Genomic DNA, 27163 nt, shown 5'->3' on the forward strand with positions numbered 1-27163 from the left:
AAGAATCGTCATAGACTTTTCTGAAGCTCTATTCCTGCTTCAGACATTATTGCACAATGTCAAGATGTCAGGATACTTCCATTAACAACCTCCTGCCTGTATTCTCTCATTTCCACCTTAGTCTGTTTTTCTTATTACAAAAGGTGCTTCGAGACACAGAGCTCCTTGTTCTATCACCTAAAGACATTTTGCAATTGTTTTATTTTGTTTCTTCTTTGACAGATTTCTGGCAGCAGGGCAGTAGCTAGGGGGGTGGGGAGAAACAGAAGAAAAACAGAGGAGTCTTCTCGTACTGGAAGGTGGTTTTAGAAAGGGCTGGTTGACGCTGTCTATTTGTAGTATGTTCCTCCATCCCTAACGATATTTACTCTCTTTTCCCATGACTTTTTTCTTAAAGTTCAGGAGAGAACACATGCGTTTCCTTCCCACAACTACCTTTTGCTCAGCAATTTACAGTGAAATACTGTATTTTCTAGCCACAGAACTAAACATAGCTCTCTCTTAGCAGCACACATTTTACTGTACATTCTTTGGAGGACGACAAACTAGAAAGTATCCCTTCCTCCATCCATCATTCTGAAAATGAGGCAGAGACAATGGCCAGGAAAGGCCCCATTAAAGCTACCCCAATTCAGTCAAGGGAGAGAATCTGGTTGGCATAGCGGGACTGTATTTCTGAAATAGATCTCCTCAGAGCTTTCTCTCTAGAGCTCTTCTCAAGGGTTTGCGACGTTACTTGAAGCTCATCACATTCCCCTTTTCGACTTAGCTTTCTTTTAGAAAGGGAACTCATCAAATTTGCAGGTGACACTACCCTGGCAGGAATCACCAACATCCCAGAAGACAAGCTCAGGATCCAAAAAGATCTTGACAGACTTGAACAATGGGCCCTACGCAACAAAATGAATTTCAATGTGGAGAAAAGCGAAGTTTTACATTTAGGCAGGAAAAATCAAAGGTATAAATACAGATTAGGCGAGTAACTGTGAGAGGGACCTTGGAGTCCCAGAAGATGATCACTTGAATATGAGCCAGCAGTGTGCAGCAGTAGTCCAAAAAGCTATTAAAATCTTGGGTTGCATAAACATAGAATCAAGATTATGTGAAGTGTTAATACTGCTTTATAAAATCCTAGTAAGACCACACCTGGAATACTGAACCCAATTTTGGTCACCATACTGCAAAAAAGATGTTGAAACTTTGGGAAAAAGTTCAGAGAAGAGCAACTAAGATGATCAAAGGCCTGGAGACTAAAACATATGAAGAACGGCTGCAGGATTTGGGTTTGGCTAGTCTAAAGAAAAGATGAATTCGGGGTGACATGATAGCAGTATTCCAGTATTTGAGAGGCTGCCACAAAGAAGGGGTGGGGGAATTATTCTCCAAAGCACTGGAGGGCAAGACAAGAAACAATGGTTGGAAACAAATCAAAGAGAGAAGCAACCTGGAATTAAGGAGAAACTTCTTAATAGTGAGGACAATTAACCCATGGAACAGCTTGCCTCCAGTGGGTGCTCCATCACTGGAAGTTTTTAAAGAAGAGAATAGACAATCACTTATCTAAAATGATATAGGACAAGTTCTCCTGCTTGAGGGGGGGTGGACTACTAGGAGACCCCCAAGGTCCTTTCCAGCTTGTTTTGTTCTATTCTATTCTATTCTATTCTATTCTATTCTATTCTATTCTATTCTATTCTATTCCCTATCCTATCCTCTATATTCTGTTCTGTTCTATATTCTCTTCCTCTTCTATCCTATCCTAACCTATCCTACCAACTGAAGCACCAGTTGCTCAAACTCCCCACAACTTTACAAGCGGGTACCTGAGAGTAACCCGGCTGCCGTCGCCTTCCTCACCAGCCGAAGAGCGACGAGACTTCCTTTCAAGGGAGCGGACGGGGAAAACGGGAAGGGCAGCCTCCAGAGGTTACAGAAGCGAGCCACGCCGTGAACTCCTCTCCCTTGAGCTTCGCAGGGGCCGTGGATTGGAACCGAAGGGGCGCCGCCCCCGATGGAAAGGAGCGAGTGGAGGAAGGCGTGGCCCGGGCGCAGGGACGCTCGGGTGGAGGCCATAAAGCCATTGCGCGACTGTTGAGGAAAAGGGGGCTCTGGAGCCGCGCGTGTCTCTTCCGCACCCCGAGCCCACCTTCGCCTCACATTTCCGTCCCTTCCTGCTCCGGCGCTCTCTCCCCCCCCCCCTTTTTTTTTGGCTCTTCCTATGACACTCTTCCCTTTTTCCCTTGTCCTCCACTCTTAACCCCCCGCCCCGTTTCTTTTCAATCCTTGCTTAGGAAAAGGCTCTATTTTTAGCTGGGGGGGGGGGAGTAGCTCGTTCTATTTTTAGATCAAACAATTCCAAGGCGTGCGTCAATGGAACCCCGTGTGCGTCACCCGCGCAGACATTCCGATCCCGCCCCTTCGCTTCGAGGGCGCCGGAACATTCCGCCCCTTTTTGCCTTGTATGGCGAAGGCTGCAGCCGGGCCCGTGCGTCAGAGGATCCCCCCCCTCCTCTTCTGCCCACCCCTTCGCCCCTGCGTCACAGAGAGCTTAAGAGAATCTCCCGGCCGCGGGCTGGTGAGCCCCAGTGGCTTCGTCGCCGTCTAGACTGGAGGCAGATCACTCGCTCGCTCGCTCTCCCGCTCGGGCTCTATCTTGGGCTTTGATCTGCGCGGCGGCGGCGGAGGAGGAGGAGGAGGACGGCGGCGAGGATCGGCGCTTCTCCCGGCGCGCTTTGGGTTTGCTTAAAACGTTCTCCGACTTGCCCAACACCTTCGTATGTAAACGTGGGAAGAGACCGCAGCTAGATTTTTCTGCTCCCGCTGGGTATGTGTGGATTTCTCTTGTTGATCCCCCCCCCTTTCCATCCCCCGTCTGCTTTTTCGTAAAGTGCTTCGTGACTTTCAAGAATTATTATTAATAATAATAATAATAATAATAGACTATGTATTTATTAATTATTCTTGGCGTTGACTGGTTTGCAGGACGCGGGATGCTTGCTTTTTTAAAAATTTATTTATTTAAATCGAATCGGGAGAGGCGTGCGAGTTGGGGAAAAGGCGGGGAGGAGAGAAGTTTCGGGGATCGGAAGGGATCTGGCGGGTTGAAAAGTTACAAGGGAGGCGCGAGAATTGCGGGCGAGGAGGGGAAATTAAGGGAGATTGGATTTTCATCCTCTGATGTGCTGCACAATGAGAAAGGAAATAGTGTCAATAATTAAGGGGCGTGCATAAGTGCCCCGTCGTGCCTCCCGTCCCTGTCCTATTGTGCCCATTTAATCGTACCTATTTTCTGTATTCATGTTTATACTTATACCTATTATTTTGTAAGCGATGGACAAATCAAATAAATAAATAGTGAGGAGGGCCGTTCGAGCAGCAGCAAAGCCTTGCTAAGGGAAGAAGTGTGGGTGGGTGTGCAAGTCCGTTTGCAAGAGCAGAGCAGAGTTTATCCGTGAAGAAGAGATTTGAAAGAACGGCGGTCGCTTCTGTTGCTTTTTCGTACTTTTAACTGCATGAAGTGCAACGCGATTATTCAAATAGACGTGTTTTGATCTGCAGATTTTAGACAGTTACTAGAACTGCCATATGTCATCTGCCTGGCTCTTCCTCTGTAGTATGGGACAACTGGAAAGTTAAGGCATTAATCCGTACAAGGGCAGGCTTTTTCTCTTAAAAAGAGGTATTTGTACTTTGAAGCTTGAATTGCAAGAGGATCTGGCTGGGGGCTTGGCTGATGGCAACTATAATGGTGCACTTGTTTCCAAAAGCAGTTTTCAAAAGTCTACATTTGCATTTTAAAGGACAAAATTGCTGTAACCTGAGCTTGTGGGAGCCCTGGCAGATGTGCGCCAGTGATTGGATACTTTTTGCCATTTTTATGCCCTGTGACCTTGATTGTGATGTGTAGATGGACACCTCACTTGGGAAAAGGGAAGTTGACTCTTTTAGAGGAAAAAATGTGATATTAATAAGTGAAGCAATCTGACGCTTGATAAGGAAAGTAATATTGTACACCTAGTCCTTGCATCCAGGTGCAAGGCCTCATGATTGTACCATGTTTCGGAGACAAACAGGTAAGACTCTTCACTTCTTTGATATCTGAAGATATTTTACTACTTCGCCAGGCTGAATATATCAGTTCTGCCCAAACCAGATTGAGAAAAGAACTTTAAATGCCTTTTTCTCTGTTTGGAAGGTCACTATGGGAAAAGCTGTTTGTGCCAAGTTCGTATTCTTACTCTGCTTGCAGCCAGTCCTCTTATACTTGCATTTTTTTGTTAATCTGAGGGCAACGTGCATTGTGTATCTGTGTGCACAGAAGCACATTTACGTTTTTCCTTCCTACATGCAGAAATAATATCATATTTTCAAAATATTTCCATATTTTCAAAAAGTGGACATCTTTGGAAAAAAATGTTTTCTAATGTTCTCGTTCTCTTTCTGTCCTCTTTCCCTTTCCAAAGCGATGCTCTTTTTTTTTTTTTTGGTGAGTGTGCCTATGCATGTTTGTGAGTCGATCTGCTGAGCAGCTTGGTACCATCACAGGTGTTGAAGGACATAAATCTGCAAAGCTCATACCCTGGTGCTTTCATGTGGCTTTTGCAAGGGGGTAGAGGGCTTGCAGTTCCTGGCGTGTTCAGAGCGACAGGTGCTGCATCAAGTTTGAGCACCTGGCAGCCTTTGCTGTGGCGGGCTCCCCCTCTTTCTAAGTCTGTGTGCTGGACTTCAAAGGCTGAAGAGGTCCATTTGCCACAGTCTTGTCTTTGTCCATTGTGAGCAGCCCCTTTAGTGGTCTTGGTCACCCCAGAATCAAGTAAGGGGTTTGAAAACCTAGATTGAGACCAGGAAGCTTCGAAATATAAAATGGGTTGAATCCTAGATAGAATCTCAGCAATTACACAGAACAATGTGGGGTAATCACAGCATTCCCAAAAGCTTGATTTATTTTACATACCACAATCCTGTGCATATTTATCCAACAATGAGGGCAGCTCTGTTCTAAGGGCAAATCTGCCTAGGACAGAAACTTAGGTAAGAAGAGAACCCATTGCCTTCAGTATGTCATCGTTAAGACACCTTCTACTATGGAAAATTGCTAGTGTCAAGGCAGAAAACGGGGAAATGTAAATTATTTTATTTTCCATTGTTTGGTCACAGAAAGTGGGAAAATGCCAGCTGGGTTATTTCAGCTTTTAAAAAGCTTGTGTTTACACAAAAACAGCATTTGGGGGTTGGTCTCTTGGAATGAAGCCCGTGCTTACCTCTTCCATTGATAAGCTTTGAGTCTCATTGATTATCTTTTCTGCAGATCAGACATCTTGACAGGTGCAATTTTTCTCACTGCTGCCATTTATGCAGTACGGAGCGCTGCATCAGTTGAGTATCTTGATGTGCAACTGTTAAAAAGCGTAGGAAACCTGAAAATTAGGGAAAGGATCTGCATAGACTAGGGAAGAGTTGGACATCTAATACCAGAATCCGTTTGCCCTTGTTCAGATGCAGCTCAGCACAAGCAGTGGATTCAGTCCTGGAACATCTGAGCCTCGAAGAAATAGCTTTCAAGAAGAAAAGCTTCTTTTAGATCATTCCACCCATTGTCGAACTGACAATAACAGTCTGTTCCTGTTGCAAGTTTCCTTAAGCTGTTGAGTATTTCTTCTTGGAAACAGCGTGGTCATTTATGCTGAATGGTGCCAGTTTTTGCTTACAGAGTTCAAAATCTTTTCTGTGGTTTTACATTAGCATACATAACCCAGCAATAATCCAGTTGCTGGGAAGTTGATCTGTCCCTGCTGTTCTGCAGCTCTACAGCAGAGGGTGCTCTAGAGCAGCCTCTAAAGTCTAAATGCAGTCCAACAAATTGGGAGGAAATTGTAGGGCTGTGTGGAGCACTATAATGATGGGCTTCTTGTGCTGTTCCCCTCAAGCAGCCACTTGCTAACCTTCCCGTTCAGCTATCTCTCAGGATCCTTTGCTATTGGCCAGGCTGTCTTGGGCTGATGGGAATTGTAGTTCAGCCACCTCTTGAAGACACAGATTTCCCCTTCTCAAAGCAGTCATCTCTCCCCTGATTGGTTTATAGCTGCCATTGTTCTAGAGAACTTAGCCGTTGGCTCTTAAGTGTTGGGAGGAACTGATATACTAGGATGAGATGTCAGCCTTTCTATTCCAGGGCAACTCTCTGGGACTATCCAAAGGCAAGCAGTGCTTGGTCACTGGTCCCAAAGCCTTCCATCCTGCTGATTGCAGTGGGGATCCAGCCAGCCTTCAGTCTTACTACCTTTAGTGCCTTTGTTTTTGTCTCAGCCATTGAAGGTAAACGGAAGCTGTCAAATGATGGTGGTGGGGAGGGGGGGGAGATGTGCAGGGCGGCAAAGTTCTGCAAACAATGCTGCTCTGCCTATCAGGCAGGGGATAGTAGCACATCTGTTGCTGCATCTGTTTTACAGTGATTACAGGAGCCATTTGTGCGCTAAAACAACAAGGATCCCAAAGGGGCGGCTCGCAGGGTAAAGAGGTGAGTGTGTCGTTATAGCAACGCCTGTGCCGTTTCCACTAGAAGATAGTAGAGGACTGTGAGAGAAATACACAGAGGAAAAAGCGATGGCAACAGTGCCTGCAGGAAGAAGACACTTGTGCTTCCGACAATGTTCTTTGCTACAAAGGAGAGGTTATAATTCCAGCTCTCCTCTCATGATTCCCTGGTGAGACTCTTTGTGGAAAAGGGTTGGAGCACCAGCCATAGATGCCCGAGCAGAGGTATTTTTAGGCAGCTAGGAAGGCACTGAGAAAGAGAGAAACTGAAGCATCTTGAAATGCCTTTTCTGGTGAATCCCGTTTAAAAAATACTTTATGGCCACAGTGGGAAAAACCACCAGTCCCGGAAGAGAACAGGTCATTCACCTGTTTTCAAGAAGAGGGTAGAAATATCTAGTAGTCTAGCTATTATCTACCCAGGTAATTATTGGGTGGGTTCAGACTTCTATTATAGGACTGTTCACCAGAAGTGTGTTGCCTGCCCTTCTTTTGGCTTCGAATGTCAAATCAGTATAAAAATCAGGCAGTGCTCTTCAGGGTCTAAACAAGGGGTATCCTTCTTTCTTAAAACGTTTGCATATCCAGCAGGTCTGAGGTGGAAGATTAAAAGCTAACCCCCTCTACTGTCAAATTGTCCGTTGTCAAAGAATTTCATTTTTTTTAATAATGCCATGCTCTTAGAGCAAGAATTCTTCTTTCAATTGCTTCGTTTGATTGTTGTGAGCCGCAGAGTGCTGTGGAGAGTTGGATGGCATTTGGATTTAGTAGACGGTGGTGATGGGCATTTTTAGGACAATAGCAAAGTGTGAGACCTTCCATATAGAGACTCTTGGCAAAAAACGATGGAGCAGCCATGAACTTTCTCAGATTCCACCTCAATTAGCTCAATTTCATCCTGTACTTTCACAGCATCATGTATTTCTATTATTGATTTCTCAGTCCATGGGTGTTTCAGCCCTTTTGTCTCTACTCTTACTTTTATTTCGATATTTAAGTCAAGCCATTTTCCTTTAATTCTGATTTACAAGGGCTGTCCTTTTTTTTTCCCCCTCTCCACAGGAGCTGGTAGACTAATATCACTGTGTCATTGTTGTAGAGTTAGATTTAGCATGGAGGCTTTAAAAAGGCAACGGGGGAGGGAAGGGTTCAAATTAGAACAGTATCACAAAGAACTAAATGTCCAGGCTGGAATAAAAGACTTCATGATTGCTGCTTTTTTTTTAAAAAAAAGGACTTTTAAAAAGCTTGCACAGTAAGGACTAATAACATGAGACGTATCGCACCGAGCTTTGTGCTAAAAGGCCCACTGTTGATCCTTCCTATTTGCTAAATATCTGCTGTCCAATCAGCCCTTGTGGTGCTAGCAGCAATACCTAAGATTAGGATTCCAGCCCCTGTAACGGAGCTCCCTAGTCCTGCATTGCCTAGGGAGCCTGATCCTTCTCTCTCTCTCTCTCTCTCTCTCTCTCTCTCACATTGGCAGACATCAGAACTTCCTCTGGGGAGAGTACGCTAATAAATCCTGTGTTACGAGGAGCCCTGGGTATCACCTGTTGCTACATTGGAACAAATCATAACAAGCCTTAACAATTGGATGGCCGAGTTCTATTTTAGGAATGCAGAATAACAAGATCAGATAGCATTAGTGGGTGTGCAGAGCCGTTATGAGGTTCCAAAGACGCGTGGACAAGATCTTTCTTTTAAGGAGAGAAGTTGAGCAGATTTGACCAGTGTAGGCTGTAAATGCAAACCTCGTCTCAAATGAAAACTCAGAAAGGGACTCGAATTCCCTAGCTGTTGGAAATCGTAGTAGTCCCTCTGCCACATTCTCTTTAGGAGCTTAGGGTAGGATATTGATTCGCATAACATGTTGAATTCTTGCTAAAATTTGGGGACAAATTAACAGGGAAAACCTTCATAGGAATGGCATGCATTAAAAAAGTCAACAATTTTTCAAAATCTCTTTTTGGCGCAGGCTTTTGCCTCTTAACAAAGTGAAAAAGATGTGATCACAATTTGGGTGCTTGGAAATTGGCATGCATTTATGATGGCTGTAGCATCTTGTGATCAAGTAATTATCAGTTACAATCTTCCAAGCAGACTTCCATCAAGCAAAGCCAATTGGGAAAGCCAAATTTGCTTAACGACTACAGTAAACATGGTTGCAAAATCAATCCAGTCACAGGATGATTTGCTTAATGACTGCATTGCTTAGTGGCCAAAATTCCAGACCCAATTGTGGTCATAAGTCAAAAACTACAAATAGCTACTTCTTGAGTGATGCATTTCTTACCCATCCAAATTCCAGGTTGTCTGCCATTTTTTATCAATTTTAATTAGCAGAGTGAGGATTATTTCCAACTAAAGATTTGCATGCCGAGCTACTAAAAAGGAGCTCCGAGAAACGGATGATAGCCTTATTTCAAAGGTGTAGTGTTAAAAATCTCTTGGAATTCTCTATGTATCTCCCATCATTCTTTCCTCTGTTAAAGCAGCAGCTTTTGGTAACAGAACCTAACCAATTTTCATTTTGCCACAAGAGTGGCTGATACAGACTTGACTTCCATCTTGGCTAATGCTACCAGTTATAATTCCTCTTTTGGAAAGGGCCAAAGACACTATAAAGCTCTGAGATTCTGTCTTCCCAGAACTTCAGTTTTCATGTTCCTTGTCAGAGGCTGCTGACATTTAAATGGATCTCCTTGAAAGAAACAACTACAATAAGATAGAAGTGGGATGATCAAGTAGGATAACAACATGACCAAAACTTCTTTTTTGTATGCTCTAGTTTTCCTCTGCAGCGCTGGCAAGGCAGCAACATATAGCATTTCCCATTTTTTGTTGATAACTGCACTGATTGTGATGCAAAGAATTGTTGTTTCTAGGATTGGGCATTTTTTTCAGGATATTGAGAGTGAAATTGGGAAGAAAAGAGAAAAACATAATTTAGGGGCAGGACACATTTTCTTCGCTCCTTGGTTCACCAGCCTGAAGTTCAAGTATTCAAAACCCCGTTGCCTCATAATATTAGAGAAAGACCGGATCTATAACTGAGTCCAAACTAAATTCTACCTTGTTTTTTTTATATATCAAGTTATTTCGAGAACTTTGAAATATTGATGTTACAAGTTTGTAAAATGAAGATGGAATGAATAGCAGCAGTAGAAATTTCAAAATCAATCTTTAACAAGCTGTGGGAATCCCAGGCACTGCAGGAAAACAAGAACAATTAAGGACTTTGATCAGGTGTTAATACCTTGGCAGGCTTGTCATTTAAAGTTTGAAGTTGTTTTTAAGTAAACAGATGGCTACCTCAGTCCTTTAACTTTCGTAAAGAAATTCTTGAAATATGCTGAGGGGTTTTTTTCCCACCTGGAACACCTTGATAGAACGTTTGCCTGTTTCTTTCAGGATACTACAGTAGTCCTCGACTTACAACCACAATTGAGCCCAAAATTTATGTTGTTGAGACATTCGTTAAGTGAATTTTGCCCCATTTTATGACCTTTCTTGCCACAGTTGTTAAGTGAATCACTGCAGTTGATAATTTATGAACAGGGTTGATAAGGGAATCTGGCTTCCCCATTGATTTTGCTTGTCAAAAAGGTTGGAGAAGGTGATCACATGACCCTGGCACCCTGCAACCGTCATGGAATTGGATCCCAGGCACCTGAATTTTGATCATATGTCCATGGGGATGCTGCAACAGTTGTAAGTGTGAAAAATAGTCATAAGTCCATTTTTTCAGTGCCGTTGTAACTTTGAATGGTCACTAAATGAACTGTTGTAAGTCAAGGACTACCTGTATTGGCTTAATGCTTTAGTTCTTATCTCCCACATTGAGAGAGAACCCACTATAAAATTCAGGAGCTGCTGGCCCTTCTGTGTTCGTTGCATTTCTTATTTCTTTGCCTTGTTCATTTTTCTTTTTTTCCCTCATCAAAACACTGGATCGTGTGCAATATTTGGCCCTCGTTATTCTCTGAAATGACATTAATCAAGGAGATGGGATACGTATATTGAGTGAATCTGCGAAGCTACAGCTGGGTTTGCATTATAATGCCTCATTGTTTTGGAAGAATGGTTTTTTTCTGGGTGAACAAAGGTTTACCTTTGCACTTGCCTCTTGTGTTGGCAGAAATGTTTTTAATTTCAGACAAAAACTTAGGAATGTTTTCTTCAGGGTATGTAGTGAGGCTCTTCATGGCACACCTTGTGGCATACCAGTGTATGACTGTTGCTTCACATATCCAGAAAATTTAAAAAATTGAACAGTACCCCAATTTCATCAAGGAAGAACAATAAAGCAAAAGATGTAGAAATAAATGTTAGCAGCAAACCCGTTAACTGTGTGAGGAGAAGAAAACTACTACCGTTCACTCGCAAGGGTCAAGAAATAAAATTTACTCCAACTTTCAATATCGTGACTATTTAATAGCTGTTCTCTTTTCAGCAGAGAGGAATATCAAGAGATAGAAAGGAAGGAGAACATCTTGTATCGCCCTCTTAATAGCCCCATGAAGAAATAGTGCATCCAAAATATTAGTCTTTTAACAAGGGCCCCAAACTCTTTCCATCACCATTTGTGCTTCCTTGCTTTGGTAAATAAAAGTTTAGAAATAAGATCGAGGGAGGTTCAAGGCCAGGGACTTGGTTTGTATTAAACCTAAAATAACAATTTGTACTGATGTTAATAAAAGCCCACCATATTTGTAAAGGTGCCTAATGGAGACCAGTCTTCTCTGGCCAACCACATTTCTGGGACAAGAGCTCCTAGAATATCATTTTAGCTCATCCGGTAGTCAGTAGATCAGGGAAAACTTACAAGATTCTCCCTTTTTATGGCATCTTTATGATCATTTTTCTGCCAAATCAGTTCATGAGAGTTTCTAAATTAGAGCACAGATGGACTTTTTATATCTCTCCAATATCTAATGGTAGATTTTTCTCCTTCTCCCTATCCTTGTCTTCCCTTAGAGATGCCCTGTATCCAAACACAATATGGGACCTCGCTTCAGAATGGAGGGTCCTACGAGCGCTACCCAGCAGACCTCTTGACCCCTGAGTTTGGCAAACCCACCATGGACCTGGTCAATACTGAGATCTCTGCTGCCACAACTACTCTGCCCAGCTTCAGTACCTTCATGGACAATTATACAGGCGAATTTGACGCTTTCCTCTATCAGATTCCAGCTGCGAACCCCAATACCGCATCCTTCAAGCTGGAAGATTTCCAAGTATACGGTTGTTACCCTGGTCCCTTCAGCAGCCAGTTGGATGAGACCATGTCCTCAAGCGGCTCAGACTATTATGGCAGTCCGTGCTCAGTCCCTTCTCCTTCCACGCCAAGTTTCCAGACTTCCCAAGGTCCAACTTGGGAGAACTCCTTTGGAAGCTATTCCCCCACTCATACCTATGAGGGCATGAGGCCTTGGGTGGCGGTGGCATCAGCAGAACCTCCCAAAAGTAGTTCAGCTCAACCATCTTATTTTTCCTTTGGCCTTTCGGCTCACAGCCCTGGAGTCCCACCCCAGAGTCCGCTGAAGATGCAACCGACGGCCCACCAGCACTTGGTGGATGGAGAAGTCTTTTCACTCCCGCAAACCTCCTCCTCAGTCCATTTTTCTCCTTTGCCACTCAGCCAGGCCTCACCAGGCCTAGATGGCTCTGGCCTGATGGACAATTCCCTCTCTCCGACAAAGACACGCAGCCCTGGATCCAACGAAGGGCGCTGTGCTGTGTGTGGGGACAACGCTTCATGCCAACATTACGGTGTCCGGACCTGTGAGGGCTGCAAGGGCTTTTTCAAGGTAAGAGGAACGTGTGATTTCAAACTAGTGCTGGGACTTGATTCCAAAACTTCTCGTTCTATTAAAACAGCTTTCTCCAGCCAGTGGTCTTCCAGTCAGCCTGAAGCAGCAACTCACCGAATTTCCTAACCAGCTTGGCTTCTTCCTAGGATAGCTGTGGAGCTGTATTCTCAACCAATTGGATGGGCATGAGGTTGGGATTGACTGGCTGAAGACAATCCCAGCATTCTGCATGTCCCTAAGCTCCAGCAAAGAATGCAGGGATTTGAAGACCTCTTTTTCCAGGGAGGGAAAGGAAAAGCCTTTGCTCTGTGTTGACTGCCACAGGGATGACTCATGAGACCTTTCTCTGACTGCTTTCTAAATAAAGGAGGTCACTCTCTTCCCCTCATAAGGGTAGGTGGCAGGGGGGGAGGGGAAATTCTTTCAGTGGGAGGCTGTAGAAGAGCTCTGGCAAGCCCTAAGTCCATATCAATCCTTCTGTGTCTTTCAGAGGCTACCCTTATTTCATCTGGAAACTGTTGAGACCTAAAGCAGCCAAGAATCAGTAGCTCCTGGGAGCACAGAATTCCTTCCCAATAGGCATTGTAGATTGCTGTAAAAATGGGTGTGCGGAGGCTAAGCCCAAAATTAAAAAGAGCTGTAGGCCACTGGATTTGGCAGACACCATGTTGGGGAAAGGCTACTCTGCAAAGATCACAAGGAAAAGCGGCAAGGTCTTCAGGGAAGGGATGGAAAATGGGGGACCATTGCAGATACACAAGGAAGAATTGAAATGTCTGTTCATAATTCTGGGGGGGGGAAAAAAAACAGAAAATGAGAAACTGGTTATGAATGATAGGGATTGTAATTGGACATACCTGTAGCATGCCAGGTGGGAGGAGGCTGATCTGTTGGATGGTTTGGGCATCCCAAAGATGGTCACTGCTCCTCTGAACGCAGAGATTTTGGAAGGTCACAAAAGCCGAAGGAGAGACAGGTCTGTAACCAGGGTGGAATAGAGAGGAGAACATAGTCAAATAGGCATATCTGAAATTAGCCTAGTTAGTGTATTCAGCTTCTCTAGTCTGACCACTGTTTATTGAGTGGGCACTTAGACCGGGAAAGTCTTCAGTGCAGAGTTGACTGGGAAATCCAGGGGCTGCATATCCAACACATCTAGAGGACAGCAAGCTGAGGAAGGCTGTCCTGAAAAGTCTTTTTCAGGTGTTTTCTCTCTCAGCAAGGATTCAGTCGGTCCTCACAGTGCTTTGTGGGACCCCCTTCCCCCAAGTATTCATTGTAAATCTTAGGCCTTCTGCAAACTTTGGGATTCCCTATCTCCACACCTGCAGATATCTGCATCCTGATAATCTCTTTTAGCTAATGCAAAAACTAACATTCAGGGGCACGAGCTTACTTTCAGGATGTTATCAGGTAGCCAGTAAACAAGCTAAGTTTACAGCTTTCCAGTTGTTGCTGAAGTACAAACTTCAGCAGCTGCAGCCAGCAGGACCCTCCAAACTGGAAGTTGGCAACAGCCAGAAGGCTTCAAGTTAACTACTGCCAAGTCTTTTTTTTTTCCTTTTTAACAACAACATGTAAGGAAAAGCTTGAAATACGGTTTTCGCTCCCACTCCCTTTTCATACTTGAAGCCCACAGCGTAGTTCTCCTGTCTAATCTCAGCCTGACGAAGAAAAGACCTTGCTCCCTTGGGATGGACCCTTCTGAATATACACCAGAGTAACAGGCTATACATTCCTCTCACGTTGGGCTACTTTGAGCAACCGCTAATGTGCTCTCCTGGGTAGGCGCTTCTGGCAAGGAGGCCCCTCGACAACACACATTTCCGTCTCTTGAATTCTCCCTTGCATTGTGGTTTGGCAGCAATAGGAAATGGAGGGCGTTCCCTGCCTTTGTGGAGAATAGCGGTACTTGTAAGAGAAAGAAGGCCTTTCTCTTTTCTTTGGGAAGGGCTCTTTGTGTGCCGGCTGAGAAGAGCGGAGCTTCAAGAGCTCCTATGGAGCTCAGCTAGGTGACTAAATCAGTACGTCTGGCCGGTGTGTGGCCATAAAAGCTAAGATTTTTGAAAAGCAGCCAGTGATTCTAAGGGTGCCTTGATACGGTACATTTAACGCCACCTGTGATTCACTGAACATTAATTATTATTGTGTTAGAACTCAGTAGAACTCAGTTAACAGGTGCTGCATTATCACCAAAACTGCTTTATCAAAATACAGGTAGCCCTCAACTTACAACAGTTTATTTAGTGACCATTCAAAGTTACAACAGCACTGGAAAAAGTGACTTATCATTTTTCACACTTACAACCATTGCAGCACCCTCATTCTCACGTCGTCGAAATTCAGATGCTTGGCAACTGACTCATATTTATGACAGCTGCCGTGTCCTAGGGTCATGTGATCACCTTTTGTGACCTTCTGACAAGCGAAGCCAATGGGGAAGCCAGATTCACTTAACATGCGTGTTGCTAACTTAACAACTGCAGTGGTTCACTTAACAACAGTGGCAAGAAAGGTCGTAAAATGGGACAAAATTCACTTAATATAAATTTTGGGCTCAGTTGTGGTTGTAAGTCAAGGAGTACCTATACTTTAGCTTGGTTTTATATGAGTTTTAGTATTAAATGTGATTTCTTGTGTTACATGGCCTTCTTTATCTTTGCTCATCTTTTAACCACCAGATGCATTTAGCCTGCTTGGCTGGGAATCATAGGAGTGGTGGTTCAACATATCCTACAGAGAGCCATTTTAGTGTAGATCATGCTAAACTGGCTGCAAATCTCCTTTCTTGCAACCATAAATAAAGGTGTTAATGTCACTGAGATATAAAGTTCCCTGCTGCAAATAACCGGTAGCTGTCCCACCCAAGATCTTGGCAGAAGGAATGGGCCTGAAATCAATTTTGAATGTAAACAGTAATATGAATAATTTCCAAATATATAGAATGGAATCTTCCTGAAATCATAGGGGAATGGGGATACTAACAGGTTTTTCCTTAACTGCACATGTTTTTCCCCACAAATTTCTAAGTGAGACAGGGATTCAATCCATGGTGAGACAAATGGAGGGGCATCCACTTGTTCCAGTCCGGATTATGTTCTAGATAGAAATGGAGGTAGATGCTTCCCAATAAACCTGAGATTAGGGTTGAAGTGAAAGAAAGCTACTAAGGTCACAAATTTAGCTAAAGAGCTAAATTGAAATAAGAGATATCTTATTTCCCAATGAAATAAGAGATGGAAAAACAGAAATTTGAACAAAACTTTGCAAACTCCAAGAAGAAAATCATACAAATAAAATTGACACGAGGGAGATTTTGATGGGTTATGGTGGTGTAACAATCAGGTGACTCCTTGCAATGTGGGTCTATTCTAGAACCGGGATGGCGAACCTATGGCACACATTTCAGAGGTGGCAGACAGAGCCCCCTTTGTAGGCATGCGAGCCATTGTCCCAGCTCAGCTCTGCCGTGCATGCGCGCCCATGCCTCCCACCAGCCAGCTGGTCTTTGGGTCTCTGCCGTGCATGCGCAGGTGATGGGGGGCATGCACAGGGATGCATGCACATGCGTGGGAGGAAGGGGCACATGCACAGGGATGCACAGCACAGCTGAGGCACTTGGTGCCAAAAAGGTTAGCCAGCGCTATTCTAGAAAGATGGTTAGAAAGGGGGCATTCATGGCTGTGTTTTGGAGATCTAGTAAATCAGTTGCACATCTGTTTTGCAGCATGCAAATCTTAACACAGGTGATTGACTTTGCGATCAGAATAAACCTTTTTTTGATGGAATGACTTCTCTAGAACAGATAAATACATAAGGGACAAAAAAAATTGCTTCATATTTGAATATGAACCTAATTTGTAATTCCAAAGTCAATACAATCCCAAATCAAGCCAAAACAAAGTTCATTCTGACTTTTCTAATTTTGCAGTTTGGACTAAAATATATACAACTCTATAATAAGAAAATTGCACAAGTATGTTGCATTAGAGAAAATTGCTTTGCTTAGAAGCAGATCAAGGGTTAGGGGGTCCCTAGGGAAAAGGAACAAATGAGAATCTCTGCCAAAAGTAAACTTCATTATTAAGTTTAATACTGGTATTACTAGTATGTAATATAACCAACATTGCATCTGTTTTACTTACAAATATTAACTTACGTTAAAAGTAAACTATCTCTTGTTTACTTTGCAATGTTTAATGTAAGATAGCTACCACTTTTTGTATACAAAACACAGATATATTTAAACATTTTATATATCCCAGTAATTAAGAATGAGGTCTTGTTTATTTTGTGGTATTTTCCAATATAATGTTGGATTAGCACTGTGGTGGTTCCAAATGTACAATATTGAGATTTTTCTCTTGAATATGATGACATTAACTTATCTCCATGCTTCTTTGGGAATAAGTCTGCCATACACAGGATGCAAACATTCAAGTGACCAAGAGATGATGGCAGAGAGACAGGTTCTATCTCTCTGTGTTGCCATCTAGTGACTGTTACGAAGTTGCTAAAACTGGGCCTATTGAAAAACAGGACTTTTATTTTTATTTTATTTGGTTTGTCAATTGCTTACAAGATAATAGGTATAAGTAAAAACATAGTTATGAATACATGGATACATATAAGAAAAATAAAAGAAACAATAGGACAGGGACGGTAGGCACGTCGGTGCGCTTATGCACGCCCCTTACAGACCTCTTAGGAAAGGGGTGAGGTCAATAGTAGAAAGTCTAAGGTTAAAGTTTTTGGGGTTTGGGGAAGAAAGCATAGAGTCAGATAGAGTATTCCAGACAGGCTCCCAATCCATTTGAAATACAATGAGAATTATTGCTAATGTTTTGGTGGTTTGGTCTGCATAGATAGAAGGATTTTTAAGAGCTTTCTCTCCTGTACCATGCACCATCTATACAATGTGTACAGTCTCCTGACTGTTGCTCTTCATCTGTATCTTGCAGATATAATTGCAGTCTTTGTGCCCATTTTAAATTTTCTTCCATATATAATTTAGGAAGATTCAGAGTGTTTTTGTCTTTTCTTGTCAGTGGAGGCTTCGGCACTGGAAAACTCTCTCTGATACCTTGAGCTTGCCATCTCTGCTTGCAGCCTGTTTCTAGGCTGGGTTTCCCAGCCAACGCTAGGCCCAGACAGGTCTCTTTATTCTTTGTTACTAGGCAACAGCGGGAGCAGGTCTAGCCTCTGAGGCGTCTTGGGCATAGTTGGGCTGGCACCAGGGAGACTCAGGTCCTAACCTACCCTCAGTCATGCAAGTTCCTTGGGTAATTTGAAGTCAGTCTCTCTTTCTCAGCCCAACCAACCTCACAAGATTGTGGTTGTTGGGGGCGGGGGGGAATAGGAGGAGAGAATGCTATGCACATAACGACATTGTCTTAGTTCTCCAAGGAAAGAGGACAGCCCCCACTCAGCCTGAAAAACAAAGAAGACATGGAAGAAAAAAATGCAAGCTCTCCAACTTCTAGGCATTTCTGCACTCCCAACACATACCTTGATTGCCCTGCCTTTGGTTAAATGTGCCTGACCAAAGAAGTGACATTTGACTTATGTTGATGTATGTTCACAGTCCCACTATGACTGTATTACCTTTCTCTGAATATCCTGCTGTCAAGACTTATAAATAAGCTCAGAGTAAAGAAACTTGCGTGCAAGAATTCTTAGAAAAGTGTGTATACATTTCCAAGCAGATTATTTTTTTAAAAAAAGCCAAAACAAGGTGAAATGAACACATTTGTTAAAATTAGAAACTGGGAAAACTATAGAGGTTTAATGCCTATGGATGAATAAAGAGCTGTCTTCTGAAGAATTTGACTTCCCTTGTATCTCTACCAATTGAATGGAAAGAGGACTTTACAGATGTAATCACTGCTTTTCCAAAATACTTGAAAGGTGTATTATTCAGGATTTCTGAATCATCTGTACAGTGACTTTAAGTGCACTAGGGCTGTCATACATGTAGCATCATGAAAAGAATGTCACCTCAGATAAAATGCTTTCCTGTCTTGACTCTGGGTGCATGTGTGGGTGGGTGTCTTACTATGTAGATACCACAATCCAATAATGCAAAAGAATGGGTAATGTTGGATCCTCCACATGTTGAATCACTGTTTCCAGCATCCTTCACAATTACCAGTGCAGGCTGGAGCTGCTGGGAGTTCTCTTAGAACAGTTTGCAGTCTTTCTTAGCAGAGGTGATGAATTGACATTCTTTCAGCTTCGACTACTGTGATGTTAGAATATTATTACCTGTAAATGAAGATATTTATTTAGCTGTGCATTGAAGACACACTAAGATGGAACATGAGATTTTGGTCATATTTACAGGATGACTCCCTGATGACATGAGAAACCACCACCCAGGTTGTAAAAATGTTGCAAGAAATATATCTCTGTTTAATACTTCTCAGATTCTCTGTCACCAAGGTTGAAATGCCCTTTATTTATAACAGTTTAATCTTATGCTCTCTCTGTAGCGTACAGTACAGAAGAATGCTAAATATATCTGCTTAGCCAACAAAGATTGCCCTGTGGACAAGCGGCGGAGAAACCGGTGCCAGTTTTGTCGGTTCCAAAAGTGCCTTGCTGTGGGAATGGTCAGAGAAGGTGAGGCATGTTCCTTCCTGTTCACTAGGCTTCTTCACCCTAAGATCCTCTGAAATCTAGGCTGGTGAGGCATTTTAATAGTTGAGCTTTCACATGCCTGTAAGGTCCCAGGTTAAAGAGGGCTGCAAGAGGCAGGAATTTGATATTTGGCTCCCAGAGCAAATTAAATATTTGCAGGAGGAATGGCAACTGGTTGAGAGGAAGAGGAGGAAGAAGAAGGAGAAGAGGAAGAGGAAGAGGAAGAGGAAGAGGAAGAAGAAGAAGAAGGAGGAGGAGGAGGAGGAGGAGGAGGAGGAGGAGGAGGAGGAGGAGGAGGAGGAGGAGGAGGAGGAGGAGGAGGAGGGATTTTATCTACATTTATTATGCAATTCACTTGCTTGTACCTGTAATTGCAAAGGAGGGTCTAAAACTCTTTGTAGCCATTGGGATGGGCTGAAATGGTAGAAAACATCCATTCTTCAAGAATGACTTATCAGTATGGACAATTGCCTGGCTCTTTGTGCTAAGCCAAACAACGTGAACTGTATTGTGTACAATATCAGGGTGGGATAGGGCTGGTACCCTGTTTTGTACATTAAGATATTCATATTTGGAATTGAGCTATTCAGAGCCTTGTGACAGGAAGCAACCCATGGAACATCACTTTGCTCTATGGATTTTTCTAAGATTGAAAATTTAGTGAAAGGAAGCTGGAGCTTCTGACCACTTCCTGTGGCTGCTCAGAGTAATTCCTCGGATGTTAGATTCTTTGACCCAGGGTCACGCACTGCTTAAATCCTTGGTGTGATTTATTGAATAAATCTTGCATCAAAGGAAACCATAAAATAAGACAAGCCAAAATATCAGTGTTCAGATATATGCTAACCCAAACCAATCCAATTTTGAGAGAATGCTGCATTCTGTCCTTATAAAAAGCCCTCATAAAATGCCACACAGCTCTAAACCCCATTGGATGGTGCTAAGCTGCACAGAAGCATAACATCATATGCCTCTGGCTGAGATTCAGTTTGTGGTCCTTGATATTTTAAAAAAAGAAGAAGCAGCAGCTGTTCCTAGATTGTGGGCTTCTCTTGGTGATAGCTCTTGCTTGCCTATAATCCTCTCCTCACCTTTCTGTCTCCCCTCTTCCCTTTTTCTCTTGTTTCAGTGGTGCGGACAGACAGCTTGAAAGGCCGACGTGGTCGGCTGCCCTCCAAGCCCAAACAAGCTCAAGATATTTCACCGGTCAGCCTCATCTCCTCTCTTGTGAGAGCACACATAGATTCTGTACCCAGCGCTACCAAACTCGACTATTCCAAGGTATTTCTCTACAACATCTTTGGAAATGTGAGATTCTGTGCCCTAGACCAGGGATCTCCAACCTTGGCAACTTTAAGACCTGTGGACTTCGACTCCCAGCTTGTGGCTGCGGAAGTCCACAGGTCTTAAAGTTGTCAAGGTTGGAGACCCCTGCCCTAGACACTAGCATTTGGGGGTGTTGAATTTCTGAAACTGAGAAGTGAGAAAATATGCTTTTTTATAAAATGCACACTTGGTTTATTGGTTTGGCCATCTGTGGCTCATATCGCATGAAATATTTATGCCTGAAATATCCCTGCCGAGTTAAATAGGTAAATGGCATCAGAAGAATGGTGGTGGATCTCTCATCCAGTATTGTTCATATGTCCTTTTAGGCAGTGATAGGCATTCCTGTATGGATTTGTGTATCTATGTACTTTTTAAAATTCTCAGTCACCAATTAAAGAGAAAGGTTTATATATAAATATGAATATATTACATTAAAACAAAGTTGTGTGGATGGAAGCAGCCAATTTCTTTTGGCTAAAATTACAGATAGAAATTTTGCCATTGTCCTCTTCATATGACAATTCAACTTTTCAATTTTGCAATGTCAAGTTTTAATTAATTGACATTTAATTACCATTGTTAAAAGTGAACATTTAATACAACATGGCATATAGATTCAATTACCATATATGAACATTTACAGGTTTGATTTTTCATATCTGACCCTGGTGATGGTGCATCAACTTGGGGCAAAGAGAAGAAACCTATGTATAGCATGCATGAAATGTTTGGATTATTGATCCCAGAATTCCCAGCTAGGAATGACTAATGATGAAGCAAATATTTTACTGCATTTGATTACTGATAGCCATCATGTAATAACCTGATAGATAATCTAGGAGCAAACTCTTCACTTTTCAACTTATTAAATAAGCTATTATTTTTAATTTTATGTGGCCTGTCCTACCCATCCTCTAGAGCAGGGCTGTCAAACTTCCGGCCCGCAGGCTGGATGCATCACATGCGGGCCATGTTCATACCAGGTTTAGCAAAGGCGGGGGGGAAGTCCCGATACATCACGTGATGCTGCCATGACAACGTGAATTTGACACCTGTGCTCTAGAGCACATAGTCTACAATGCTGAAGCTCTTCATGCTAGATAGCCTGCCAGAACCAAAGAGTGCCAGAAGGGATTTTATAGGATGCACTTCAGTGACTTAGAGAATAAAGGAACTCTTGAGTGTGCCTTCTAGATTGTGTCTTGCTGATCTCAAGAAAATCACTGCTTGCCACCTCACAAGAAACGCACTGCTTCTTTTCTAAAGACTTGTTTGCTTGTGTTGTCAGTTCCAGGAATCTGTCTCTTATCAGTTTGAGAAGGAAGACTGCATGGATGTGCAGCTGTTCTACGACCTATTGACGGGCTCAATGGACGTGATCCGGAAATGGGCAGAGAAGATTCAGGGCTTCTTGGAGCTTCCAAAAGAGGACCAGGACCTGCTTTTGGAATCTGCTTTTTTGGAGCTCTTCATTCTACGGCTAGCATACAGGTAACATGTCACAGCTATTCCTTTCAGTTAAACAGCAAACCATCATGTCTGTTAGCCCCCTCATCTGGCTCCTAGCCTTTGCAATCTAGAAACAGTTCACATGAAACCATTCAGTGGCTTTGAGTTATAGCTTTGCTTAGCATCATTTTAAAATGTTATGTGTGCTCCTTAACACCAAAGGAGCACAGCAAAAAAGAGGGTGGGATGCCTTTTGTGGATAAGCTCCACCTGGAGGACTTCCGGTGCATTTCAGTGACCATTTCCAAATGCCTCGTCCAGTAGGCAAGGAAAATGGACATTGATCTCTGCAGTGATGGAACCAAATAGCACCAGTGGCTTGAAGGTGCTCTGAACATCAGAACAGGGAAATACCATAGCCTTATGACTTTTGCATCCTCAGTATTGATCATCATCACCATCATAACTACTACTACTACTTACTCAAAGATGATTTTTCAAGAGGCAACTGGACTTTCTGGACTTCTTCAGCTTCTCGGATGAGAAGGGAAATGTCTTCAAAGAAAAACCAGAAAGTCCAGTCGCCTCTTGAAAAAGCACCTTTGGGACAACCATGACCTGGATGACTTGAAAATCTCCATAGACATTTACAATTACTAATGTTAAAATATATGATGGCTGCCTGCTCTAATTATTTCATTAATTTAATTTATACTCCACATAGCTATTGAGTATTTGCCATGGGCAATGATGCCAGTAAGAATGAACTCACTCTCCTAGTTCAGTAAAGTAGAGAACTTCTGGACGGGGATTTTTAAAGGAATTTTTAAAAGCGAGTGTATGTTGTTTTTATTCTTTGCTTGTAACTAACTAACATTTCAGGATTTTTAAAATAAAAGTATGTCTGTGTCTGTGTGCAGCTAAATCAATCAGTAGTACATTAGAGATGACATTTGAGAGACATAGGGGGCTGGCTGCAGGTATCAAAGTAAGAGCAATATTCAAAGTAGCAAGGTAATCCTGCAAGATGAGAAAGGAAATCTGTTGAGATAATAAATTGGATAGCATGTCAGACTTTGGCTTAAAATAGCTTGGGGTGAAGTTTATCTTGGCTTCATGACACCTGCTTGGGTTAGCCACCTTACAGTGTAGCCAAGAGAAGAAAATAGATTATCTGTTGATGCATGCAAGAGCTATATTTGCTGCCCTGAATTCATTCTGAGAGAAGCAGTAAATAAAAATGTAATTCACACAAGCAACTCTAAATGTGATAATTAGAACTAACAAAAGCCACCCACGCTTGCTTAGATTCAGTGGGCCACCCCTTCCCAGCCACAATTGGTAAGGAAGGAAATGCTTGCACTTAACTGTCACCTTAATCCATAGGGTCTGTGGTGATGAGTTGATTTTAGCCCTACCTGGAAAAGCCAGAGATTGAGTTTGGGATCTTCTGCTTAGTTCTGCCATCACTACCATATTTCATTACAGGGGTCTGTGTCTGAGCCTCTTCTCTGACTACACAGTGTTTTGTCTCTTGCAGATCCAAGCCAGAAGAAGGCAAACTTATCTTCTGTAACGGCGTTGTGTTGCATCGTATGCAGTGTGTCCGGGGTTTTGGAGAATGGATAGATTCCATCATAGAATTTTCCCAGAACCTCCACCGCATGAACATTGATGTGCCCTCCTTCTCCTGTCTTGCAGCACTTGTCATAATTACAGGTAGGTGGACAGGAGGGCTCTTGAGAACAATATATGGACAAGTAGACAAAGACACAAGCAGAGAGAAGGAAAAATATATGGACAAGCAGACAGAGAGACAAGCAGAGAGCAGGAGAAGGGAGGGTGAGGGGAATCCTAAGGAGATCAAACAACTCTGCTTGTTAAGGATATGGAAATTGAGAGATTCTAAGCTCTACAATGAGCCAGAATTGTAATGTCTTATTGAAGGGGGCTCCAGATTATGTGAAAATATTTTAACCGATGTCTAAGTCAAGTGTGTGAAACCTGTGTCCACCCAGTTGTTTCAGGTGCTAAATACCAGCTCTCAGCATCCCTCAGCATTAATCATAGCTGTCTGGTTACAATTTAGTAACATTAGGAGGACCAAACGTTCTGTCCCTGGAATAGGATCTAGTATTAGGGAGGTCGAAAATAATCAACTTAGTCATCATAAACCACGTGGCTCAGGCAGCATTTGCTGGAGATCCCTGAAAAAAAGATTCATAGCATCCCATTTTTTGTACACTTTAGGTACACTTTATGTCTTTATGTGATGAAACTGATATGTCCAAAAGAAGGCCTCACTCACATTGCTTGTTTCTGTGTTCATTTTTTGTGAAACATAAGGCAGGATTGTTCTGATGTAGCTGCTGAGGCATAGATTTATATAACTGAGAATTCCAAAGGTGCTTTTTCCAGGAGCAACTGAACTTTCTGTTTTTTCATGGAAGACGTTTCATTTCTCATCCAAGAAGCTTCTTCAGCTTAGAGTTCCAAGAAGCTTCTTGGATGAGAAGCAAAATGCCTTCAAAGAAAAACAAGGAAGTCCAGTTGCCTCCTGAAAAAGCACCTTTGGGGCAACCGTGACCTGGATGACTGAGAATCTCCATAGAGATAACTGAGAATGTTTCTGTAAAAACCACAGCTTCCTATTAGTTTCCACAGCACAACATCAGGGATAGAGAGCTTTGTTAATACATTCCAGGAAAGGTTGTATATCTAAGCACTTTGAAATGAGACTTTTGTTGATTTCTTTAATGATTAATTTTTTCCCTGTTCCTTACCCAACTCTGATGTCTCAATTAGATCGCCATGGGCTAAAGGAGCCAAAGAAAGTTGAAGACCTCCAGAACCGCATTGTCAGTTGCCTTAAGGACCACATGACTTCCATCACCAGTGAGCAGGTACAGCCCAACTGCCTCTCAAAATTACTGGGCAAACTTCCTGAGCTCCGCACCCTCTGCACTCAAGGCCTACAGCGCATCTTCTACTTGAAGCTAGAAGACCTGGTGCCCCCTCCTCCAATTGTGGATAAAATATTCATGGACACACTGCCATTCTGAGGACTAGGTGGAAGGAAGCCACCACTACCATGAACCAAACGGTGCTTTCTTTGGGGGAGAGTGGCTTTGTTTGGGTTTCTCCTCATCTTGCCTCCTACTACCACCACCATCACCATTTATCTTCCTCGGAGGGAGAGAAAAAAAAACTAGCAGAAAAAAGCTTCTGCCACCTTCCATCCAGAGGGAAGTTGGCAGGAATATTTCCAGAGATATTTCCAGAAGAGTGTTTTAAAACGTTAGTCCAGTGGTTGGAGACTGAAAACCATAAACACTGTACGAGCCCTTTCCCCCTCATTCCCTTGACGTATAGAGGTTACCGGGACATTTAAGAATTGCCATGTAATTCTCTCTGAACTTGGGACACCTTGGAGTTTGTATTTTATTTTATTTTTTACTTGTGGGGGAAGCCCTGTGTGCCTTCTCGGGTTACATGCACAATCCCTAAACAATGCTGCCTTGTTCCAGGACCTGCCAACAGCTCTGTGTGCAATCCAGCACCCTTCTTCCATAGTGTTGCATGGAGCCACTGTCTGTGTCACGAATGGAACTTTTACATTGATTTGACAGTTGAAGGCCAGTTAGAATTTTTTTTTTTTTAAAAAAATGGTTGCCTTCTCTTTTTTGACCTTGTCATCAGCCCTGGATTACACTCACAGGTTTGGCAAGTGAAGTTTTCCAACCCTCGGCCTAGAAGCTGCTTGCATCCTGTCCTTGGTGCAACTCTGGGGGTGGGGGTAGGGGTAGAGTTCAGGGAGAGTTTTGCCGTAAATAAGCATATGTCCCTCCCGCCTTCTGCTTAGACAGTGGCTGTTTTGCTCTGTTGAGTAATTTCTTTGTAAAAGATGTATATAAGAAGAACGATGAGTTGGTTTGTAAATACAGAGGAAAGGAAGGCTCTTTGTCTTGAGCCACCAACAGTTGTGTATCGCTCTACACCTGCAGGACACCTTCTGTCTTTATATGTAAATAACTTTGTATTGTAAAGTCCTCCATTTTTGACATTTATATTTGTCTGTCCCTGCTTTCCAATTTCCAGTATGTGACTTTTCCAATTATTAATATATATAAATATATATATTTAATATATTGAATAAAAAAGATTATCCCGGTAACTCTTAATGTAATGTAATGTAACTCTTAATCCCACTTGTTTCTGTGCCTGATCATTTATATGCCAGAGTAGCCCAGGTTCTGTGAAACTAGAGAATTCTGTGCAGGGGAAAACATGGCTCTCATCCCATGCTTCACATCCAGAACAGAAGTGAAGAGGCCAGAATAGAAAGGAAAGAAAAAAAACAACCGTAAGGCCAGAAACTAACACTGTTTCCTATGGTATTTTACACTTTTATAGAAAGCAGTGATAGGCTTTTTTTCTCAACCCTGTTGGGTGATTGGGCCTTTGATGATTGCAACAGGCCTTTTGCACAGAAGGTTGTCTGATCCAAATCCAAAACCTCTAGGGAATTCCTGGAAGCTTGGCATTCAGACAAATTTGCCATCAGCAAACACATAGAAATAAACCTTATTTACACGCCATTCAAAAGAGACAACCTTAAGCTAAGAAGGAAACAAAAAAAGAACAGAATACATTCTCTCCAGAAGCTTATACCCAGATAAGCAGGGATTAACACCAGACAAGCAAACAGAAAACAATACCCTAATCAAGGAACTATCAAGGAGGAAAGCATACTCCCATCAATACTGACAGGGCAAACTACTGCATATAAATAGGGAGCAAACCCCATACTTACTAGCATTGATAACATTACCAAGAAGCTTCAGCATTTGCAAGCAAATAACTAAGTTCAGAGAGTACCAAGGACTTCAGCGGGATGTCCGTGCAACCCCAATCCATTTGTGATGTGACTTTCACACTAATGTTCTGCTTTCTTCAGTGCTTTCAGTTGCTGTAGGTTTCACAGATTTGCTGTAAGCCACAGTTTGTAATCATGTTTTTGAATAAGCCAAACTGATATAGCTACATACAATAAATTTTAAGATTTTAATATGAAATGGCTGAGTTTGGCTTATTCTAGCTTTGCATATTCTCATTCTGACTTTGCATAGCATATAAATCCAGCTGTTACCCACATCCATTTAATGCACATTCACTCATTTGCATGTATTAGCAAGTATACAGCTTGTCTTAAGATACTGGGCCTTTTCATGATTTGCTTCTATAGGACAACTTCTAGAAATATTTCTAAAATATTGTACCATTTTGTTATTTTAACGTTTTAATGTCTTTTTTGAAGTAATGGACAGCCACTTTTAGCTGATTTCAAACAACTATTTCAAGTTAAAGAACCCTCGTGCTGCCTTAATGTCTTTGAA

General features: G+C 42.5%; 1 protein-coding gene across 1 annotated transcript; it reads left to right on the top strand.

Annotated features, from left to right (window-relative positions):
* Positions 1-2544: 2544 nt before the first annotated feature.
* NR4A1 (nuclear receptor subfamily 4 group A member 1) lies at positions 2545-26842 on the top strand. The gene is made up of 7 exons (XM_026717482.2): positions 2545-2824; positions 11515-12347; positions 18842-18971; positions 20119-20270; positions 21607-21809; positions 23308-23486; positions 24573-26842. The coding sequence occupies exons 2-7, from the start codon at positions 11517-11519 to the stop codon at positions 24827-24829; spliced, it is 1752 nt and encodes a 583-aa protein (XP_026573267.1). The 5' UTR covers positions 2545-2824; positions 11515-11516; the 3' UTR covers positions 24830-26842.
* The last annotated feature ends 321 nt before the right edge of the window (positions 26843-27163 follow it).

The sequence above is a fragment of the Pseudonaja textilis genome, chromosome 2 (genome assembly GCF_049901715.1).
Source record: "Pseudonaja textilis isolate UNSWEBS1 chromosome 2, rPseTex1.2, whole genome shotgun sequence".
Taxonomy (NCBI): domain Eukaryota; kingdom Metazoa; phylum Chordata; class Lepidosauria; order Squamata; family Elapidae; genus Pseudonaja; species Pseudonaja textilis.

Bases quoted from the DNA above. Each gene is read 5' to 3' on its own strand.
- NR4A1 (XM_026717482.2), top strand. From the start codon at position 11,517: ATGCCCTGTATCCAAACACAATATGGGACCTCGCTTCAGAATGGAGGG. The intron at 12,348-18,841 runs GTAAGAGGAACG...CTCTCTCTGTAG, and splicing joins GCTGCAAGGGCTTTTTCAAG to CGTACAGTACAGAAGAATGC. The intron at 18,972-20,118 runs GTGAGGCATGTT...CTCTTGTTTCAG, and splicing joins TGTGGGAATGGTCAGAGAAG to TGGTGCGGACAGACAGCTTG.